The sequence below is a fragment of the Gossypium raimondii genome, chromosome 11, assembly GCF_025698545.1.
Source record: "Gossypium raimondii isolate GPD5lz chromosome 11, ASM2569854v1, whole genome shotgun sequence".
In the NCBI taxonomy this organism is placed as follows: Eukaryota; Viridiplantae; Streptophyta; class Magnoliopsida; order Malvales; family Malvaceae; genus Gossypium; species Gossypium raimondii.
Window position 1 is genome coordinate 25,308,225 of NC_068575.1, and position 25,552 is coordinate 25,333,776.

Below are 25,552 nucleotides of genomic sequence, written 5' to 3' on the forward strand. Positions count from 1 at the left end.
TTCAGATTTTTGGCGAATGCATAATTGGTGAGTGTTTGGAATAATTGCTTGTGGACATGATTCAATGTGATATTTGGGAATTTAGTAGTAGCCTAAACCAATACTCCAAATTTCGAGTGTAAGATTTCTCATACCTATGTTATCTTATGAACTATGTGTTTATGTGTTTGTGAATATGTGAATTGAGATGATATGCTATAACATGTGATATGTGGTATAATAACTATTGTGAAAGTGAAAATTTAATGTCCTAAAGGACTCCCGATTCTGAGGAATCACTCAACCTTTTTTGAGGTGTCGTCCTGAAGAACCTAAATACATTTTCCATGATTTTTCCCCAAAGGACCTGTCACTGGTCATCGTTGTGGTGTCGCTCCATAGAGTCAATAGACTGTCACCACAGTGTTATTCTAGCGAGCTAGTCGATAATCGTTGTCGTAGTGTTACTCTATAGAGTCGATAGAACATCGTCACAGTGTCGCTTTAGTGAGCCAATCGATATCATTCCACAATACTACCTAACTCCTTTTGAATCCCATTCCAATTCGCCCATACCTCCATTACGCCAATTTTTCCTATCTTCATCTACCCCATCAAGGTATGTCCCTTCTTACTCCACCTCATCTACATGCAAGCATTTCACGTAATTATTCTTATTTGTTTCTATAGAATGCGGTACACCACTCATTAATACTTCAATTTATAAGTAAGTAAACATTTAGTTAACATGCATGTAAGCTACTCAGTCACCATATTCATACACAACCACGGGTTCAGACAACATAGAATAGACGTTGACACATATCATTCCAACAATTCAATATTATCGATCACCCAAAGATGGAGCACAAAAACTCGTATTGCTTCCTAAATTCTCATCAACTTAGCTTGTCCAAACTCTAGAGCCTTCTTCATCTTGACAGCTAAGCATGATAACCAAATATCGATTAAATCGAAGGTATTCAACTTTAAAACCCAGAACCAAGTTTGTAGAAACTTGTTAGGAGTCATTGCCCTCCTTTCTTTCAAAAATTCTCAAGCACAAAAAGTTAAAAAGCTTACCAGTTTCTCAATTTCTCTACTTCTAGACTTAAATTCTCACGACTTTTGCACCATGCAAAGCTCTCCTAAGTTATCCTCTTCTTCGGAACAACTGAAGAAGATAATGCAAGTAAAAAGAAATTTAAAAAAAAATTGAGGAGAATTTTCCTTTTTCAAGAATGTTCACTTTCACCCATATATATAACTCCTTTACATAGTCTCCTAATCTCTTTTAGCCAATCATCAGTAATTATTATGTCTCCCACTTTGGAACTAGTCAGTTCCATCCTAACCAAACCAAAATTGAAACTTCACTATTTACTCGACAGTCACAAATTTTCCCAAATTCCTATTAGAGTCCACCAACTTTGTTCTTTGCTTAATTAACTCCCAAAGTCCATTTAAATTTGAGTCCTAAAATAAATTTGGGTGTGACATATAGGGTACAAACAAATATGTCTAGAAGCATAACTCTTTTGGTATATTTATTGTTAAAAATTTCGTATGAATTCTTCAAGGATCAAGTCAATAACATGAATACACTCTTAAGTCAACCATTCAAGTGGGCCACTCTATGGAGACTACATCTTCCCTTTAGAATATTCGTCTTCTTATGGAAAATTTGCAATAACATACTTTCGATGCATTTTGAGTTACAACGTAGAAACATATTTGTACTTGTAGAATGCTTCTCTTGTTCTACTGAAATAGAAACAATCAACCATCTATTCTATACTTGTCAGTTTTTCAAAGCTATTTTGTTTGGATCTTTTGTGGGTATTAGATTTGACACTGTTATTGGGATCAATTTTCATGAATGGCTACACAATTAGGTGGCAGGGATTGATCCATTAGATACCATTGATCCATTAGACACCACCCACGAACTATATTCTATGTCCCTTTATGTAGCACATATGGAAACATAGAAATGAAGTATGCTTTTAGAATACAACGGAGAACCCAAAGGGAATTATTCAACGTGCTCAAAAATTCAGTGAGACAGTTCAACTGGTTTATCAACAATGTTTACACAATGAACGCTTACTATTTCAACAAACAATGATTGCCCCGGATTTCAAACCCATCCTTGAATACCAAAAAGGCAACATATATCATTCAAATACATGACTCTTAGTGATTATGTTGACAAGTTCCATATGAAATACGGAGGAGTAGTTAAACTACAAAACCATTAAGGGGACAAAATAATTATATAAAGCCTTAGAAATGAGTTCAAAACTACACTATAAATTACTACTTATTAGACTTTTGGTATTGAAGCTATTAAGTTCAAGATGAAGACATGCTTCATTTTGAAACTAGTCAAAAGTGGGACAAGGTCTTACGAGGTAAGCTCACAACACATTAGAAAATAGCTCTATTGGTGGAAGATATTCAGACCCTTGGTGCAAATCTCCAATTTATTCATTTCTCGAGCACTCATGCAAACGAAGAAAGTTGATGATTAGTAGCTTCAAATCAACACTCTACATCACTTCACCATATGTGAGTGGATCATCATCTTCTTGTTCAACAAATTTAGTGTTTAAAACACTTCACTAGATTGGAAGAACTCAGGCCTGCGAAAGACCCTCCTACTGCAACCAAGTACCCTATGTTGTTGATTATTTCGAAGTCTACTATTAGGACTTAGTTCTGGAACTGTTTTTATAGGGCTTTGTGTATTTCCCAAATCTAGCATGAGTTGACACTATCATTGTTTGTTCTTTTGGGTTATAAATCAAACTATTCTTTATTCTTTTTGGATATCCCACAAACATGAGCAATTTCATCCGTGAATCCAACTTCCTCACATCTTTATCCAATGCATGGGTCAAGCATTCCCAAATCCTTAAATGATTTAGATTTGGCTTCTTGTCGTTCTACAATTCGTATGGAGCTTTAGATGTTGCCTTAGTTGGTTCATCATTCAGAATATAAAAAGCCACTTGTAATGCATATCCCCAAAACGAGATTACCAGCTTCGAATAACTTAACATTGAATGAATCATATCTAACAAAGTTCGATTTCTTCTCTTTCCCACGCCATTCTATTAAGTGTTCAATGTGGTTAATTGGAATAGAATCTTATTATTTATGAGATACTCTAAGAAATCAACTGATAAATATTACCCACCTCGATTAGACCATAGTGCTTTTATGAGTAAACCTAGTTGTTTCTCCTTTTCAGCACAAAACTCTTTGAATTTATCAAATGTTTCACTCTTGTGGTGCATTAGGTACAAATACCCATATCTAGAATAATCATCAATAAAGGTTACATAATACTCATAACCACCTCTTGCACTAACGTTCATGGGTCCATACACGTTAGTGTTCACAAGTTCTAAGGGTTTTAGGGCCTACGTTCCTTTTATATTAAAAGAACATCGGGTCATCTTACCTTCCAAGTAAGATTGATATTGTGGAAGATAAACTTCCTTAAGCAAACTTAAGGTGTCATCTTTCACAAGTCTAGTGATTCTTTCTTGGTTAATATGACCAAGTCTCAAATGACATAGTTATGCCTCATTAGAGTGAGTAGTTTTAAGCCTTTTATTCAAAAATTCAGTTTCAAGTAGTGTTTACATCTTTGGTTTCATAAAATAGAGATTATTTGACATCCATCCATTACAGATAAGTTTATAATTTCTAAATATTGCAATATTATTATTAAAACTCATGATCAAGTCGTCTTTATATAAACATGCAATAGAAATCAAGTTTCTTTTAAAACTTGGTACATAGAAAATGTCATTTGAAATAATCAACCTAAAATTATCAAAATAAATATATACATCTCCCACTTCTTCAGCTGCCACACTTGTCTAATTTTCAGTCCACAACGATAGGCTTTTATCTCTAAGGTATTTCATCTCCTCGAACCCCTATAGAGAAACACATACATGATTAGTGGCTCCAAAGTCGATGACCTAGTGGTCTATTAAATCTTCCACTAACAAAGTTTCTATGATAAAGAGTTTCATACCCTTGCCCTTAGTGGCTAGGTAATCCTTACACTCTTTGTAGTTTGTATAAAAGTGTCTTTTTTTACTGCAAAAGAAACATTTAGACTTGGATAAGTCTTTAGGTTTTTTGCTTCTTTTCCTTTCCACTTTAGGTGGCTTGGAGAACTTAGCCTTGTTTTTTTTAGTGTGTTTCCCTTCCCTTTAGAGGAAGCAGCAACATCTAAGTTTTGTTCTACTTTTCGAACCGGTTGACCGACATTCAACATCAACATCAACTCATAGAATTATAATTCTTTCATGAGTTGTGTAAACATCATATTATTGTTCTTAAGGTTATATGTGACCTGAAAGCCTATAAAGTCCTTTGACAAGCTTTTGAACACCATCTCTATTTGCGTGTTCTAGTCCAGATTAGTCTCATTATTCGTAGCCTCTACAAAGTATCTTATAAGAGTAATCATATGGTATTTGATTGGAATGTTGGGCTTTTTCTAGGCATTCATCAAACTAGTTATAATTAACTGTCAAGCTAAGGCAACTTGGCCTCCGGACATGTCCTCTAGTTTGACTAGAATTGCTTTGGCTGTCTTACAACTCTCCAGTTGCTCATAAAGGGTGTTGGTCACACTTGTCAGCATATAGCAATGAGTTATGTCATTAGACTCCTCCCAATGTTTTCTAGCCTCAGCTTGAGTGGCCAGGCATTTATTATCAAGAAATGTTTTTAGTTTCTCATAGTTCAGGACAATCATGAGGTTCCTTTTCCATTCCTTAGAGTTGTTTTAGTTCAGTTTGTTCTTAGTGAGTATATTTAATAAGGGAGTAGGTGTCATTTTCAAACAGAAAATAAAATATTCATTCATTGATATCTTTGTATTAAGAAAACATTTTGAAAATATTTTGCAATTTACGATATGCATTTAGATGATGCATGCGTCTTACATTAAACCTTGAAAATATTTGTAAGTTGTTGCAACAATAATTCCTACACCCATTGAATCAAGTCACCATGGGGTAATTAATAACTCTCGAATAGAGTTATATTCCATAACCTTAGGCTTGGTTAATTATCTATACTTAGGTGAGTTTAGTTGCATTTTAGGATATTTTATTGGTTTTTTTAGAGTATTGCATTAAAGAGCTTGAATTATGCTTAACTGTTATTACATGTTGCTTTTAATTACCTATGGGAAGGACTTGCTTGGTGATTGATTAGCAGATGCTGAGTGTAGAAAAAGAAGTAACGAATTAAAGGTTTTTCGTAGTAAAGTTTGGACAGTTTGCCAACACAAATGCTATGGCAATGCCGATAAGATGCCTAGTCAGCTTTCAATGTGTACTATTCTCAGACCCAATTGTACTTGTACTAAATAAATCCACCTGAAAAAGAGTGAAAGGATTATGGGCTGATGGACATACCCTAGAAGGTGAAACTTATAAAAGCCAAAGGGGGAACCCTAGAAAAGGAAGGTTTTTTAGAAAGAGTTGAGGAGCAGCTTTTGATAGAAAAAAAGAGGGAAGGACCAAGAGGGAAGATGGCAGAAGAAGGAGAAAATGACTGTATCATCTTTGGCAGTTGCAAGACATTGCGCTGCCGATGTTAAGAGTTGTGTAATAGCCCGATTTTCAGTTGTGTCGAAAATAGTTGTTTCGGGACAAAAAAATTGACGAGTAAGTTCATATAATTAGTATTTAAATTATACGAGACAATAATAATTTTTATATTGAATTTTGATTTGATGAATTTAATAATTGAATTAAGAGTTAGTATAGATGGTTCAATTAAAAAGTCAAGTGGTTATTGAAAACGAGGTATTAGGACCTCGTTTTTATAATTTAGGGTCATAAATATTTTTATTAAATATTTATAGAGTCGTATTATAGGTAAATTGAAGTTTGGTTTGGTAATTTTGATGATTGATTGCTTAATTAAGGTAAAAGGATTAAATTGTAAAAGAGGTAAAAGTTAATCGCTATAGATTTAAAATGCTAAAAAGAGCAAAATGGTAATTAAACCATGGTCAAAAAGTTCAAGCAAGGTGACATGATTAAATCCACTAGCTTTTGGTCGATTTGCTCATTTAGTCCTAATTAATTTAGGGTTAAATTGAAATTAAGTTTATTTAGTTGGAATTCAATATAATTAAAGGACTAATTGTGCAATTAAACCCTCCTTGAATGGTAAATATACCATAGGTGATGATTGTGGACGGTAATGGGATTGAAATTGTTAAAATTGAATGGAAATTAAAAGGGTAAAATGGTAATTGGATAATTAAACATAATGTAAATAAAATTAAAGCTAAATAAGCTATCATCTTTTAGATTTTCTTCTTGCAAAAACCATATAGCCATGGGAGAAGAAACTTTCGGCCAACTAAGGTTCTTCGATTTAGGAGGTAAACCTCATTCGTTTTTAGTAATTTTTATGTTTTTGAGCTCGTATTAGCTTAACCCGGGGATTAATTTGTAAATCTGTCAAATGTTTTGGATTATGCCATTGATGAGTTTTGGATATTCTTGAAGTTTTATGGTAGATTATTGAGCTTGGTTGTTAAATAAAACTATTTTGTAAAGTAATTTTTGGAAATTTTAATGTTTATGGACTAAAATGTTAAAGTGATAAAACTAAGACGGCTTAAGGTGAAATAACATGTATGTGTTGTACATAAATAATGAATAATTCAGCTGAATTGAGATTTGGTTAAAATTGGTTAATTGCAAGTTTTGAGCTTAGGGACTAAAGTGAATAAAAGTAAAATGTTTGGGGTAATTTTGTAAAAATATCAAAAGGACTTAATTGCATAAAATTAATTAATTTTGCTATTATAATTAGTGAATTGAATGGAATTATTATTTTAGATCCTAAATGAGTGGAAAATCGAAGAAGAGAGAAAATTTCCAAATAGCCCCTATATTTTGTCGTTGCTGCAATTTAGTCTGGTAAGTTCATACGGTTTAATTTTAGTACATTTTAAGTGTATTATATGAACCTAATTTCACACATTTAGATTATATTGATGTGTGTAATTGAAAATGGAAATAATAAATTGACACAACGTCGATCAGTAACTGAGCTACTCTAGACTGTTACTGCAAATCAATCTTGTAAGTTCGTTCGGTTTTTATTCTAATACATTTAAATGCATATTAAATGAACTAATTTTTTTTGTTTGAACATTATAATGATGCTATGTATATGAGAAATGAAATAGTGGATTGTTGTAGCATTGAGCATTAATTAGATGTTCTGAGTTGATGAATGTTTGGTTGATGAACTAATGCCTGTATACGAAATATGAGATAATGAGTTATTCATATATTATTTTGTGTTAGAATACTTTGAATTGATAAACGTAGGATAGAGTACGGTTGGCATGCCAATAGGTTATGTTGTACGCTGTGCGGGGTTGATGGGAGCAGTGGAGATGATTACAGTAGATTATCTATCCACTGGATATGTCTAGGTCCTGCATTTGTTGCAGACTAACGAGATATTTTATAGTTTTATTTGGTGTGTTGGATGGATTGGCTTATACGAGTATTTGGTGTACTGGATGAATTAGCTCATACGATCATCTGGTGTGCTGGATGGTTAACCGTGTACTTGTATCCACTTATTGTTCATTGGGATATGTTTTACTGATCTCTGAAAATTGATTGAAATGTGAAAACTAATTTGTATTATTGTACTGAGCATTTCTCACCTATTGTGAGTTGTAATTGACAGGAATTCTGATAATAACCTTGTTGACAAGAATTATGTTCATTAATCTTTTATTTGAATTGTTATTATGTTTGATTCAGTAAGCTTTACCATTCAATCGACGAACTTACTAAGCTTTACAAAAGCTTACCCGTGTTATTTGCTTTATTTCTTGTAGACACGTCTTGTGGATCGGGAGATCAGATCAACTCGAAGAATCACACTGTTTGAGGACCTCTTTGGTAGATTTTGAAATTTAACTTGGCTTATATGACATGTAATAGGATAATTTGGCTATGTTTGCAAAGGTTCATAATTTATTATTGGGTGTAAGTGTTATGCTTTGATATGATTTGTTTGAACAACTATAGGTGGTATGCATGGTTGATTCAAAGTTGGTGCTTAAATGACCTAAAATGAAATGGTAATTTTCATGTTCAAGATATGGTATGATGAAAGTGAAATAGGTTGGTTTGTATATATGCCATGGCATTGTAGGTGATACCTATGATAATGATTGGATAAAAGTATTATTTTGTGGTTGGCATGTTTTTGTTGTTTTTAAGTGTGTTTGTAACCTTGGGGGTCATGTGTTATGAATTGGTTTAGGTACATATGCAATTGGATGAAAAATAAACATGATTTAGGTAAATTTTGGATACACACGGGCTGTCACATAGGCCACATGGCCATGTTTAAAGCCACATGATCTTGGCTCTGTCACATGGCCTGGACACACGGCCGTGTGACCCCTGTAGTGAAAATTTTCAATTTTTTGTCCGATTTGTTTCGATTTGTCCCTAAATGTTCTGATTTGTTTCGATTTGGTCCTTGAATGTTCTTAACCTTTTTATAGGGCTTTGAAGGCACGATTTAAGACTCATAAATATATGTTCTATTTCATTATGAATCATACATGTATTTATGAAATTTATTTGATAATTGGATGCCAATTAATATGAAAATTTTTGATATGTATGGTAATACTTTGTAACCCTATTTTGGTGACGGAAATGGGTTATAGGTGTTACAAGTTGGATAGGTGAAAGCTATCATCTCAAATTTTCTCCTTTGATTTTTATCACATTTCTTTTAGAACTTATTTGCTAAAGATGACGTTGGTTATTGCATTAAACTCAAATTTGATTTATCTAGCTATGAGATAAACCTCTTTGGCTCGGGATTACTTTGTTAAACCCTTTAATTTCTATTAATGTTCACAGTTTACGTTGGAATTATTCTGTTGTTTTATTCAATGGTATTTCATACTTTATACAGGCTGTGTATTGTTAAATGTTGTAACACCCCTTACCCTTATTCAACTCCGGAATAGGGTATGAGGCATTACTAGAACACTTACACATGTAAACGTATTAAACTGAGTTACAAAATTTCATTCAAATTTAAACTCTTCAAATTTTTAACATGCTTTTATAATTCTTTACAACATATCCTTAAAATATTATATTCATAAAAAATAGGGCCTACGAGACCCGATACTTACTCATGTAATTCAATGCTTCATTTCCATTTTATTCAATTCACAATCTTTCATGTTCACAATTCAAATCAATTTCTCAATCCAATATTTATATTTCAATACCACAATAATTCTTTTAATTCAAATCATATCACTAGAAACTTCCATTTAATTCATGTACACTTCAATATCGTTAAGTTCAATACTAATACGTATTCACCATTTAACTCAACGTTTATCGATTATACCATTCATTAACACATTTATAAAATTCTTAGTATTACAATGAAAACATCACTTAAGCTTAAATAACAACATCAAATCAACTCATCATCCCATTTTTCGTCATTTTATTCTTCAAGTATGAACTTAGTACTTCATTTCCTTTCCACACCCATTTCCTACGAATATCACTCAAAATAATAACATATCATTCAACCATAGTCACAAGCTAGTACATTTAAACATAATTCTTTTTGGAATTAACCACATGATAAACCATTTCAAGTAATTTTACATAATTTAAACATTACCACCCTTTCCATGATCACAAGCATATTCCCATCTAGGCACTTACCATTTCAATGCATAACTTATAAATTTAACGCAGCATAATTCAGCCACCACTTGGCCAAAGTTTAAGCGTGTACACTACACATGTTAGCCAAATAAACATATAGCGTAAGCATTATAAGTATGGTTGAGTTCAACATTTATTCATGTATCAAACTTACCAACATGAGTTAATCCATAAACCATTCATGGCCTTACTTCATACCAAATCATATACCAAATATACCACACTCACATACTATGAAACTTTATTTTCCCATATGAGCTTAAATCATGATCAATAATACGCAAATGTAAGCATCATTTCTATTTTAACGTTTATCGATTATAATCGATAAACGTTGAGTTAAATGGTGAATACGTATTAGTATTGAACTTAACGATATTGAAGTGTACATGAATTAAATGGAAGTTTCTAGTGATATGATTTGAATTAAAAGAATTATTGTGGTATTGAAATATATATATTGGATTAAGAAATTGATTTGAATTGTGAATATGAAAGATTGTGAATTGAATAAAATGGAAATGAAGCATTAAATTACATGAGTAAGTATCGGGTCTCGTAGGCCCTATTTGTTATGAATATAATATTTTGAGGATATGTTGTAAAGAATTATAAAAGCATGTTAAAAATTTGAAGAGTTTAAATTTGAATGAAATTTTGTAACTCGATTTAATATGTTTACATGTGTAAGTGTTCTAGTAATGCCTCATACTCTATTCCAGAGTTGAATATGGGTAAGGGGTGTTACAAATGTGCAGCAGGTTATTAAAGATAACTTAATGTAATACCCCCTACCTGTATTTGTAGCCGAAATGGGGTATGAGGCATTGCCAGATTTTACCGAATAAATTTTTTGCAAAATCCCAAAGTTTTTTTTTGAACTCAATATAACCCCTTTATAAGTATCTAATCTTCCCTGCAATTTTAAACCGAGACCAATCCAACACAACCAATCCATTTCAACATATTTTCAAGATAGATTTAATGTATTCATAAGATAACCTCATCACATACCAAAACCAAAATGTTTTAGCCATACCAATGGCTAACCATATATTCATTTCACATTAACATTTACTTTACTAGCTAATACATGCCATTGATTTTCAAAATAAATTTTCTTTATATACCGAGATCTTGAGGTTGATAGTGTGATACGTCTCTGACCGAATCCGACCTCTGAGCTCTTAACACTACAAAACAGGGGAAAAAGAAACAGGGTAAGCACTTTGTGCTTAGTAAGTTCTTGTAACAAGAATTATACTTACCTAATATTTTCAATACAATGCAATAAAAATTCATACATCCATTCAATGCATTATTCCCTTAACATGCACAAACTCAACATTCAAGTTAGTTCAATAATTTCCATGTATCAATAATATATATACCATGATTGATGAGCTCATCAATTCCATGATTTCCATTCCCTTGTTATTTTTCCATATTTATCCCATTGAATTTCTCGAAATTTTGATGGATTTTCAGGGGTACACTTTAGTGTACAAATTTGGGTCCGTCAATTCATATTCATGTGCACACATTTTCATTTCAGAGAGCACACTCCCGCGAACCTCATCCTTACAACGGATTACCACCAAAGCTAAATCCTCAGAATATAAACTCATAGAGTATTGTCGGGATTACCAGTTCAGGCTAAATCCCCTGCAATGACAATTACTCTAATGAGTTTGGATCTGAATTACTAGTCTAGGCTAAATTTAGACCCTAATTCAGATTACCCGTCCGGGCCAAATCCATTTTCCACATATTCTTCGGGAGGGCTATATCAGGATAGGATCACCCGTCCGGGCTAGATCCTTTTTACTGTCAATTCCTTTTCAGAGATCCATCGAATTTTCCTTCCATTCAACCGGGATTTCTTCCCCTTTTTTATAAAATATATCAATGTTTCATCAATTTTCATACAATGAACATTCAAATCATATCCACATCAATAACAAACATTTCAAGCATTTAAGAATATAATTCAAGTTACACGAACTTACCTCGATACTTGTTCGTAAACAAAAATCTACTAATCCCGAACTTTTTCTTTTCCTCGATCTAGCTTCGTATTTGAATTTTTTGGATCTAAATAAATAAATTTAATCATTAATCTAATACATTTCATGTTCATATGAAACATTCTCTATAATTCCATTATTATTTATAGTTTATTCAAAGTTGTCTCATTGCGTCATAGTCACTAAATTATTTATATCTTGAGTTGAAGAACTCCAAATTAAGATCCGCTAATTTTCCCCAAAACTAGACTCACATATCTTCGTACCATAAAATTTTCAGAATTTTTGATTTGGCCAATAAGTACAATTTATTCTTTAAACTTTCCCCTATTTCACTGTTCGACAATTCCGATCCCTCTTCACTAAAAATTAATTATCTCATTATAAAAAATTCGGATGATGTTATAGTTTGTTTATTTTGAAAATAGACTCATTAAGTATTTTAAACATATAAATTTAAGTCTCTAATTATTTTTCTCCAATTTTTGATGATTTTACAAATTCAAAACAGGGAAACCCGAATTCATTCTGACCTTGTATCACAAAATCTATTATATTGCATGATTTACAATTCCATTGCTTACATCGTTTCTTTTATAAGAAACTAGACTCAATATGATTTAATTTAATATTTTATTCATCCTCTAATTCGATATCTACAATATTTGGTGATTTTTCAAAGTTAGACTACTGCTGCTGTCCAAAACTGTTTTAGTGCATGATGTTAATTACCATTTTTCCCTAAGCTTTCAATAAATGATAATTTCATCCCTGCACAATTAATCTCTCAATTGAGCTCATTTTTCTCAATTAAAACTTTATCCCATCACTTTAAACTACTTTATAACCTTTGGAAATCATAATTTTAGCACTAGACTTTAATTTCAAACATTTTCACAATTAGGTCCTACAAATCAATTTCTATTGAAATTACCTAATAAAACCATTTCATAAACAAATTAAATCTTCAATTTCATGCTATTTCATCATAAAATTCCAGCACATATTCATAGCAACTTTCAATTTCATTCATAAAATGAAAAACTAATGAATTTAGTAATAGCACCTAGTTGTAAAAGTCTTAGAAACACAAAAATTACAAGAAAAAGGCAAAGATTAACTCACTTGGTGCAAGAATTATGAAAAAATAGCTTGAATAAACCCTTATGACGTTGTTGGCTGATGAGAATGCTGAAAAATAAAGAGAATTCTAGATATTCCAATTTGGTCCCATTTTTATGTTAGTAAAATATGTTATTTTCCCATTTTACCCTTATTTCACCAATTCTCCTAATTTTTCTCATCTTATGCCACCCAAAATATCTCTTTTTGGGCTTATTTGCAATTTATGTCCATCCTCATTTAACAATTGAGCTATTTAATCCTTCTAGTAACTTTTGCACCCTTTTCAATTTAGTTCTTTTCACTTAATTGACTACCCAAACATTAAAATTTTCTAACGAAATTTCAATACCATATTACTAACATTTCATAAATATTTATAAAAATATTTTTGACTCGATTTTACGAGATCGAGGTCTCGATACCTTGTTTTTACCCAATTTTTTCAATAATTTCTTTTTTTAACTAACCACTAAATCGGTAAAATTCTTCTATCTATATTTTCATACGATTTTCCTATCATATCAATATTCACGCAAAAATATTAAAATAAATTTATCTTTAAATCGAATTTTTGGCTACCAAACCACTGTTCCGATAACCTTGAATTTTGGCCATTACACTTAGTTTCGATAGGGTTAGGTTAACTAGATAGACATTGGATAATATGAGAAAATGATAAATTATTTATTTGCAACAATCTCTAGACATAGAGCCTTGCCTCATATAAAAGAAGGTAGAAAATATTAGTGGTAACTGAACTCAAGTTTATAGACATATAGTGCTTTAGGGGAGGTAACCCAAGGTTTAGCTCTCGAAAGAAGCAGACTGCAGTAGAAACTTTTCGAGTAGTAGAATGTTCAAGACTTTGTTGTGGCATTAATAGTTATAGAAGGTAGATGCATCAGTAATCCCAATCGTCCTAATCAAACATTGCAGTTCCTTAATCTTCTTTTCTATAGTGGTTTTGCCGTGACATTCTTGTTTAGTTTATTTGTTTTGTTTTGCACATTTTATACATCATCATTCTCTCATTTTGCCACTACATTATAACAATTGTTTTTTCTTTAGCATTAATTAAGCCTAACTCTAATAACTCAACCAAATTATATCTATCTAATCCCTATGGAGGTGATCTCACTCGTCACTTTATTACTTGTTTGACGTGTATCCTTACACAATTCGCACATCATATTCACAAGCGGCAATAATCTTAATCAACTCGTAAGAACATACATTTCCATCCAATTAGTACATAAACCTAATTCCTTAGGCATTCACAAGTACTAATAATCATTTAATGTTTTGTCATCATTCTAACTCAAGTGGAGCTTTTTGGGAAATTACTTAACTAGAAGATCTTGAATGTATAACCATCAACACATATCACATCATGTACCATAAATTAGTCATTGTGGGACAATCTCACTGAGTGATATTCTATGACTAGTTGTCCTCTTTGAATAAAAACTCCTTGCTATATCGCATGATAATACCTACAACGTGGCCGACCAACTATCATACAATTACAAGATAATTCTTCTTACTTTCAGGAAATCTTCTTAGTGAGATTCGCATGGCTACCCTACCGTGGGGCAGTTAAATTATCATGTCATTACAAGAGACTATTGATGGAGGTCGTAGGTCTTATTTAGGGACCTTCTCCCACTCAATCTTGTAAAAACATGCAAGGTTTTTAATTTTCGGTTTCAATCATGAATGATTAATAAATGCATGGCAAGTAGATGTGACATTCTTTCCCTAAATTCCCTAACCTATGTGGCGTGTTTATCATACATATGTATGAACATACATTCATATTCAAATAAATACCATCATGCTATCATAAATAAAAGAATAAAATTTAAATGACTCTAACCAACCAAAGTTTTAATGGTTCCATCCTAGAATAATAATAAAATTTCAAAATTTACCCCAAAGCATACTTTGGGTATTCTATTTTTCCACTAAGGACTTTCATTGTCATACTGGTTCTTGTCATCTTCATCGTCATTTTGTCGCCATCGGCTACCGTCGACCACTGCCGTCAGCTATTGTCAAATCGTCGCTGACCACCGCCGGCCCCTACCATCAACCTTCATTACTAGACCACCGTCGGTCTTTTTCGATTTGGTTGGGTCAGGTTTGGGCTATCTCGATCATCTTGGATTCGTCTCAGTTCTCCGGGTTCTATCGAAAATGTTGGTTGCATAAGTCTTATGTACGCTTTCGGATCACATAAAGTACTCTAAGATAATAGAGTAAATAAATCCTGCATGAAGATGATAGTCCATTATCTAATTACATACCCATAAACTAATAATAATTACATTAAAATTTCTAGGAATCACAACTTTGGAAAATTTACTTTATCATATAAATAATAAAATAATAACATACATTCATTCACATACATATCCCTAAACATGATTATAATTACAAGAATGTCACATCTTATAAAAATCAATCATACATGAAGAAAAAAGAAAAAAATCGGTATCGATTTATACTATAAACATAACAAAACCTGGTTTTGATATAAATTGTTGGACAAAATTCGATTCGAAAACAGTTTGCTTGCACATTGTGAAAATAAAATTTTAAAAATTAAGACATTTTGTGATATTTATAGTAACAAAATTTTCACGAAATCGCACCTGTGTTTTGGGCCTAAAGGATCCTTGTCATTCCTGACTTTCAACCGAACGACCTTATCTACTATTATTGTACTACAAACTACTTTGAGTTTGGGCTCGAATAAATTCAAATCAAACATAAAACTAGAAATTATTTACTTTACTTTCTGTGTGAAAGTAAAACTCTCTCTAATAGAAACTTGTAGAATTGTTATTTTTGGAAAATAGAATTTATACCTAGAAATAAATTCTCACTATTTTTGGGTAGAATAATAATATCTCAAAGTTATGTAAAACTTATTTTCTTTTTAGCCCTACAGGTGCCACCTATTTATAGAGAGAGAGAGGGTCGGCAACCGTAGTTAAACATATTAGGGTTTGTCATCATTTGTATTCAATATGAGGGGTTTTTAAGCCTTTCCTGCATCGGGTCCAATTATAAGTGATTCCTAGGCTTTTAACCCAACACTTTATAATTCAATCCTATCTGTTGCATGTTTTTTTATTTTCCAAAATAAACATAATAAATTAGTTTTAATTAATTAATTAATTACCAAATTAAATAAATTTCTCAATTCAATTCTTATTCGTTAAAATCATGGCAACTTTACCGTAAATGAATCTATGAGAACATATATTTAATTTTCCGCATTCAACGGATTCAAAATGATCAATTAATTTAATTCCATTTTGAAATTTAATAATTAATAAAAATTATAAATTAATTTTTAGGTCATTTCCATACATAGTGAGAAAACCACATTCATTTTCGAATGTTCCTCATTTCTCTAACTTTACCATTTTTATCTATTTCTCTTCATTTTATTCAATATGCAATTCATTTCTAGTTTTAACGAGCTAATGGAGGGACCGATTAGTCATATGTGATTAGGCTCAAATAATTTATAATTAAGTTCCAACTTTTCGCCTATTAATTATAAACTTATTTAGTCACAAAGTGATTCCACTATTGTATTGTGACTGAGCTCTCCCTAATGACATATCATTACAAAAGCTACACGAGTAGTGATTGTCTAATGATCTTGTCATAAGTGTGTTACCCTCATAGGATATCCTTAAACTCATTAGGATAAATTCACTCTCCCAGTATGATCCTATTTTATCTCATGGTAACCATTACATCTTCATCCATGAAAAGTCAATTACTATCAAATAACAATTATGTCATTCATCACAAAGACAAATGACCCAATGGTACGTTTGCTTTTCATCTATCATGTAATGCCAATGAGAGGATATCATTTACCATGTCTTGGGCTATGAATTCCACTATTATGAATGATGTTACATATATTGCAGAAGTCATATACCCAACGCATCAGCTTTCGGCTCATTATCTATTTGAACTCAGACTTTTACTTATATAAAAGTATATGAGTCATACATACATAGTCCATCATCCACTCAGGATTAAGGTATGTCACACTATGAATGTCACAAGTGAATAAATTCATAAACTGATTCAGGATTTATTCTGCTTGGATCTAGTCGGATATATTGTTAATCTAGTTAGTCACATGTATGTCACTATCTTCAGGGAGTCATCTGATCCAATTGGACTTGATAGACGACATATTAGTCTTTCAACTAGTTTGCTCATTTTCAATAAGACTAAGGACATGTTTATGTCCATCTACTAATATAAGTTGTCTTTTTATATTACGATTCGACCACGTAATACTGCTTAGTATTAGTTAAACATTAGATAACCATTGAGTTAATATTTGCTTCTATTTTGCTTTACATGCAAAAATTACATAAGGACATTATACAAAGGATTCAAATGTAATTCATGAATAATTTTATTAACCAATTAGTTTGAAAAAATTACAAGTATATAAACGAATATACTACACTTAGAACACCAAATCTAACACTTTCTTATCAGACTGTATGTAGTCTCTTTCTCTAGGTTGCATGTGACTTTTCATGTCAAGCCTTTTGTGACATCTTTCTCCAAGTCGATTGTGGTCCTGTTATCTCTCAATTGTTTGTAACTAGATCGCTATAGTCTATTTTGGTAACCATGTAACCTCTATTCTCCTGAAAATAGTTTCTAGTAAGAAAAAAAAATGTAGAACTTGCTTAAAACATCATAAATATATAAAAATTAAAAATTAAAAAAATTGGTACACTGTTAGGGAAATTTAAAATTCCACAAGTAAAATTGGTTTGATGGAAAATATATATAATATGGTAAAAAATAAAATATATATAAAAAATGAGACACATGAAAAATTTATAACTCTGCTTGTTTAATTAAAAATGCACCACTCACCCTTAATATTTATATTAAATAAATTATAATTTTTTTAAATTTTAGATAAATAAATATCAAATGATTTAAATATAATATAATATACTATAAATTTATAAATGACCAGATTTAAGAAAGGAAAAGGAGTTGTCAAATTTAAAATTACAGATACATAAATGCCAAAATGACTTTGATTAATCCTCGTGACCAAAAAAAGAAGTCCTATTAAATTAAGAGATTGGGAATCTCCAATTAAGTGACAGTGATGGATCAATGCTTTATCACACGTACGCTTCAAAAGCTAGAGAGACAAACAGCCTAACAAGTTTTCTCTTTCTTTCTTTTTAACATTAGAATAAGAGAATAATAAACACAAAATTACAATAGAATTTATGTTAAAATACTTTCCAACTTCCTATGTTATTTTTATATTTGAAAATTAATTTTGTATTTAATAAATTTATATTTATATATAATATTGTTTAAATTTTTGTTAAATTTAAATTTATTGTCTTATTTTTACAATGTTTTAAAGTAATTTTTTAATTTTAAAATGTTAAACTAATAAATCTAATAATGAATTTTAATTAAAATTTTTAAAATTAAATTAATGGTCTGATAAGATCATCAATTTTAAATTAAACCGGTTTAACTCTTTATTATATAATAATAAATAATCCGTTTCAGGCTAATTTTATAAACAATCACTTTAATAGTGTTCTAAGCGTAGGAAAATGACAAGAATCCTAAGATTTAACCAAATCAAAACATTGTTTTTTTTAGAATTATTTTTCTAGGACAAACATAAAACCTCTTTATATTTATATATTGATAATATATAACTATATATTTTCAACTAATTATATCATGATATTTTCTACAAAAACATGACATTTTATTAATAAACTAAATAAGAGTTTTAAATTTCTCTATAATGTGAAATAAAATTTATATAAGTTTTAAAATTATTAGATAATTTTATGACCTACGTTACCTTCATTATAGTGTAATTATGATTTTTATACCAAATTAATCTCTTTATTTTAATTAATCAAGATATTTAATACTTTATAAAAAGTGAAAAGTTAAATTCATTGTTGATAAACATACGGATTTAAATTGCTTAGTTTTATTAATTTGTTATAGATAAATGATTGGAATATTAATTTTAGGTTGAATTGCCGAATTTTAAGTTAACGGTTTAATAAAAATATTTAAATGTGTTATTTGATTAAACTAAATTTTTAGTTTTAGTAAAGTAGGGATGAAACTCTGAGAAACTACAATAAAAAGTTTATATTTCGTATAGAATTATATTAAATATTAAGTCAAAAGAAAAGGAAAGTTATTATAAGTAGAAGATAAGGAGTGACCCATCCATCCCCTAATCTCATACACTTAATCACCCATCTAGAGAGACAAACATAATATTTTAATCATTAACTTAATCATACTTAATTATTAGATTAAATATATTAATTTAGTTATCCAAGAATTGAACTTGTTGAAGAAAGAGAGAGTGTCTCACATGCCATGTGAACAACAGCTGTTTCCATTCCCCCACTTTGATAATACATCCTTCTTACCATCTTTGCTCTTGTCTTTTGACTCCCATTATTTCTTTCTTCCCACCCAAACCAAATTAATACCACCATCTCTCTCTCTCTCTCTCTAAAACCAGATCTCAAAGCTCTCTTCTTTCTCTCTAATGGCACCCATCATATCCTAAAACACCTCTCTCCCTCTTTCTTTCTTGTCCGAAAGAAGTTAAATTTCCCACAAATATGAGGCCTTCATTAGCCTCAACAACATACTTTTCTCTCCTCATTCTCACATTCACCGTCACCTTTCTTATCTCCCTCGAAGCTGCTGCTTCTGCTTCTTCCAAAAACAGAGATTCTCAGCTACTTCTCAAGTTCAAAGCCAGCTTGCTTGACCCATCTCTTCTTCAAAGCTGGGTTGCTAACCAAGACCCTTGTAGCTTCAAAGGTGTTACATGCCAAGATTCCAAAGTTTCCTCTATTAATCTCAGCTACACAGCATTGAGCACTGAGTTTCATATTGTTGCTGCTTTCCTTTTATCCCTGCAAAACCTGGAATCCCTTTCTTTGTTGAAGGCCAATATCTCTGGCAACATTTCTTTACCTTCTGGGTCCAAGTGTAGCTCCCTGTTGACCACCTTAGATCTATCTCAAAACACCTTGTCTGGTCCTCTTTCAACTGTCTCCAACTTGGGTTCTTGCACAAACTTGAAGGTTCTCAATCTATCAAGCAATAGCCTTGAGTTTTCACGTAAAGAATCCAGGGGTTTGAAGCTAAGTTTGGAAGCTCTGGATCTTTCTTTCAACAAGCTATCTGGTGGAAACGTGGTTCCTTGGATTCTTTATGGTGGTTGCTCTGAGTTGAAGCTCTTGGCTTTGAAAGGAAACAAGATTAGTGGTGAAATAAATGTGTCGAATTGCGGAAGGTTGCAGTTTTTGGATTTTTCATCCAACAATTTCTCAATGGGGACTCCTTCATTTGGAGACTGCTTAGCTTTGGAACATCTTGATGTATCTACCAACAAGCTTTCTGGTGATATTTCCCATGCAATTTCTTCGTGTGTGAACTTAAAGTTCTTGAACCTATCAAACAATCAATTTTCGGGGACGATTCCAGCTTTGCCAACTTCCAAATTACGGCGCCTTTATTTAACTTCAAACAAGTTTGAAGGAGAGATTCCAGTGTATCTCACAGAAGGTTGTTCAGGCCTTGTTGAGCTGGATCTTTCTTCAAATAAGCTTTCTGGTATGGTTCCTAGTGGCTTTGGTTCTTGCTCTTCTATGGAATCTTTTCATGTATCGAGTAACAACTTCACTGGTGAACTCCCCATTGAAATATTCCAGAATATGAGTTCCTTGAAGGAGTTGGATTTAGCTTTTAATTATTTCTCTGGTCCTTTGCCTGAGTCTTTGTCAAGTCTTTCCAACCTGACCGTCCTGGATCTCAGTTCAAATAACTTTTCAGGATCCATCCCTGCTTTTTTGTGTGAAAATCCCACCAACAGGTTGAAAGTTCTGTACCTGCAAAATAATATCTTAACTGGCTCTATTCCTCCTACTCTTAGTAACTGTTCTCAGCTTGTTTCACTCCATTTGAGCTTCAATTACCTCACGGGTACAATTCCTCTAAGTCTGGGATCTCTCTCCAATCTCAAGGACTTGAAGCTTTGGATGAATCAGCTCCATGGTGAAATCCCACAACAGCTAGGTAACATTCAGACACTTGAGACATTGATTCTCGACTTCAATGAGTTGACTGGGACAATGCCTTCTGGTCTAAGCAACTGTACCAAGTTGAATTGGATTTCATTATCCAACAACCGGTTGACTGGTGAGATTCCTGCTTGGCTTGGCAAGCTTTCCATTCTTGCTATCCTCAAGCTCAGCAATAACTCCTTCTATGGACGAATACCGCTGGAGCTCGGAGACTGTAAAAGCTTGATATGGTTGGATCTTAATACTAATAACTTGAATGGGACCATCCCTCCTATGCTGTTCAAACAATCTGGTAAAATTGCTGTCAATTTCATTGCTGGGAAGAGGTTTACGTATATCAAGAATGATGGAAGCCCGGAGTGCCACGGGTCAGGAAATTTACTGGAATTTGCAGGAATTAGAGAACAACAGTTGGACAGAATTTCTGCTAGGAACCCTTGCAACTTTACTACTAGAGTGTATGGAGGTCTCACACAGCCCACATTCAACAACAATGGTTCTATGATCTTTCTTGATCTTTCATACAATCTGCTGTCAGGGACAATTCCCAATGAGATTGGCACAATGCCGTATCTCTTTATCTTAAACTTAGGCCACAACAATATCTCCGGAACCATCCCACAGGACATTGGGAAATTGAAGGGTCTTGGCATTCTTGATCTTTCCTACAACCGATTGGAAGGGTCGATCCCACAATCCTTGACTGGCATTACTATGCTCAGTGAGATTCATCTGTCAAACAACCTTCTCTCTGGAATGATTCCTGAAATGGGTCAGTTGCTTACATTCCCAGCTAATGATTTCCTAAATAATTCAGGTCTTTGTGGGGTTCCTCTTGCTGCCTGTGGAAGAGATCGGTCGGCTAGTTCAAATGCCGAGCACCGAGAACCCCATAACAGAAAAGCTACTCTTGCAGAGAGTGTGGGAATGGGATTGTTGGTCTCTCTCTTCTGCATCTTAGGTTTGATCGTAGCTGTTATAGAAACAAAGAAAAGAAGGAAGAAGGGTAATGCTCTTGATGTTCATATGGACAGCCATTCCCACTCAGGCTCTGTAAATACCAGTTGGAAGCTAACTGGCGCACGGGAAGCATTAAGCATAAACCTGGCTACATTTGAGAAGCCCTTGTGGAGGCTCACCTTTGCTGATCTTCTTGAAGCCACTAATGGCTTCCATGATGACAGCCTTATTGGTTCTGGTGGCTTTGGTGACGTATACAAGGCCCAACTGAAAGATAGGAGTATTGTTGCAATCAAGAAACTAATACATATTAGTGGACAGGGTGACCGTGAATTCACTGCAGAAATGGAAACCATCGGGAAGATCAAGCATCGTAACCTTGTTCCTCTCTTGGGTTACTGTAAGGTGGGAGAAGAAAGGCTTCTAGTCTATGAGTATATGAGGTATGGAAGCTTAGAGGATGTTTTACATGATCAAAAGAAATCTGGGATCAAATTGAACTGGGCGGCTAGGCGCAAGATTGCCATTGGAGCTGCTAGAGGTCTGGCATTTCTTCACCATAATTGCACTCCGCATATAATTCATAGAGATATGAAATCGAGCAATGTCCTGCTTGATGAGAATTTGGAGGCTAGAATCTCAGATTTCGGGATGGCAAGGCTTATGAGTGCGATGGATACGCATTTGAGTGTTAGCACATTAGCCGGTACTCCTGGTTATGTTCCACCTGAATACTACCAAAGCTTTAGATGTTCGGCGAAAGGTGATGTTTACAGTTACGGTGTAGTCTTACTCGAGTTGCTAACAGGTAAAAGGCCTACAGATTCTGTTGATTTCGGTGATAACAACCTTGTGGGGTGGGTGAAACAACATGCAAAACTTAAAATAAGTGACATCTTCGATCTGGAGCTCATGAAAGAGGAACCGAGTCTAGAGATTGAACTTTTACAACACTTAAATGTAGCCTGTGCTTGCTTGGATGACCGACCATGGAGACGACCCACAATGATTCAAGTCATGGCGAAGTTCAAGGAAATACAAGCAGGGTCGGGACTCGAGTCCCAATCAACCATTGCCACTGATGATGGAGGTTTCAGCGCAGTCGAAATGGTAGGGATGACCATAAAAGAAATCCCCGAAGGTAAGCAGTAGGTGATCACAGAAGGTGATGATTCATTGAGATCTCCCACAAAATTTTCCCAACATAAAGAGAGAAAAAAAGAGGCATAGAATTGTGTCTACCATTTGATGTATGTATCTTGTTATACATAAAAAAAAAGGAGGTTATTTAACTTGGTTATGATATGTGTAAATATACAGTTTGCTGTTATTGTTTTGCAGTTGCTTTTGTTTTATAAAGTGAAGTGTGTGATTCAGATGTTAAATACACAAAAAGGTTAGGAAGGTGTTAGATTAGATGGGTGTGCTCAGTCTGAGTGATGGTGACTAAGTGAAGGCTTTTTCAGTTTTTCTTGATTTGTTTTCATTCTCTTGCATCATATCCCCACTTTATTCCATTCTTTATATTTTCTTTTCATATTTAGGCAATACACGTCAACTTTAATTTTTTGTATAGATGACGCGATGCATAAATTAATCCAATTATGATCATTATTCACCTAGTTTTTTTAATTATATTGTCGGGATCAGAATAAAATATATTCCTGCTCTAACTGTTGATACAGTAATTTTGGGGCGGTTTTAAGTTTTAGAGGGATTCTTTTATCTCTGTATTTGTCCCAAATTTTCCGTTGTGGTCCTTATAACTATGATGCCATTTTATTTCTTTCTTTTATTTACGAGTTTAAAATGGTAGGGAACAATACTAACTAAAATTCAAAAATGAAAGCATACAGAAGAACTTAACATTTTCTTCCAAATGCATTTACCGTGAGATTATTTAAAAAAAAATTCTTGGAAAATATTCAATAAACAATCACCTTTGTCGTCAATCTCAAGAAAGGGTAAAGAGAATGTGGAGCTCTTTCTTTTTTTAAATATCCCACATTATTTTTGTTTCAGCTGTCATACTCGTTGAATGAACAAAAACAAAAAAAGAAACTTTTCAGTGCAAAACATCTTTCCGCTTGGGTCTGTCAATTTTGTACACCATACCAATACGATATAAATATGATTAAAAATACATGAATATTTTAATATTTATATAATTTATTATTACTTTTAAAAGTTATATAAATATATAAAAACTTAAATATGATTATAATCTGCTCAGGATTAATGCATATTTTAGTTTTTGAAGTATATCATTTTCTTATTTTAATCTTAATCTTTTTCTACTCATTTCAGTCCCTAACCTTATTTAATGTTCTCAAATAAATCTTTTGGACATTAAGGGTTTGTTCTTCATTGCTTAAAAAAAGTACTAACTCCAAAAGCACTCTTAGAAGAAAAGTTGTGCAGAACAAGCTGTTTTTGGATGAAAAATACTTCTGAAAATGAGAAGCTAAAAATTTTAGCTTTTCCTCTCCCAAAAGCAATTTTGATGCTTAATTACAATTGTGTTAAAATCATTAATTAAAAATAAAAAAATATTTTTAAAATACTAATTACAAATATTTAATGGTTATATTTAAATATTTAAAATATAGTTTATATATTCTAATTAAATTTAATAAATAATTAATATTTGTTGCTTAAAAATATTTAAATTTTATATTTCATATATTAAAATATTAACAACAAGTTATAATAATTCTTTTATATTCTTACTAAAATATAATAATATTAACTAATTTAAATATTATTTAAATATATATTTGTTACTTGATAATAACAAGTTTAAAATGAACATTTTATTTCTCAAAAGCACTTGTTGACAGTAATGCTAAACACTCAAATTTTAAACCAAACTTTTTAAAAGCACTTTTTCACAGTACTTTTCAAAAACATTACCAAACTAGCCCTAAATAGTAACGGTTGTAATATCCAGCTAATTATAAACTCTCACAAGTTATACAATGATGTCACAGTGACATAATCATCTGAAAAACTTTCAAATAATCTTTAAAAAAATACAATAATTATAAAATTATTTAAAATAAATTAAAAAATTAAAAATACATAAAATTTACTAAAATTTACTATTTTTTTAAAAAATATAAAATTTAATATTTTTAAACTTTTGCAAATCACATTTTCAATAGCAAGAACATGCGTTGTCTCTTAGAAGGATACCTCTACGATAATTGTTTTGTAATTCAATAAATTGAAATTTATAATTGGTAGTTCTTTTAGGTAATAAATTTGGATAATTTTTATAATTATTTTAATAATAAAAATTATGTTATTTTAATAAATAATAATTTAAATAATAATTTTAATTATTCCAACTATTTTTACCATCCCAAGACAAATTATTTATGTGTAGACTAATATATTAATTTGCAAATAAAAAATTAAAAGTGAAGTGGATATCTAAATATTAACATGCGATCTGTTGCCTCAAAATATTTGAATTAAAATATTTTTTGAA

General features: G+C 32.0%; 1 protein-coding gene across 1 annotated transcript; it reads left to right on the forward strand.

Moving 5' to 3' along the window:
- Positions 1-19,429: 19,429 nt before the first annotated feature.
- On the forward strand, positions 19,430-23,596 carry LOC105785376 (protein BRASSINOSTEROID INSENSITIVE 1). Its single transcript, XM_012611449.2, has one exon. The coding sequence runs from the start codon at positions 19,627-19,629 to the stop codon at positions 23,209-23,211; it is 3,585 nt and encodes a 1,194-aa protein (XP_012466903.1). The 5' UTR covers positions 19,430-19,626; the 3' UTR covers positions 23,212-23,596.
- Positions 23,597-25,552: the final 1,956 nt, after the last annotated feature.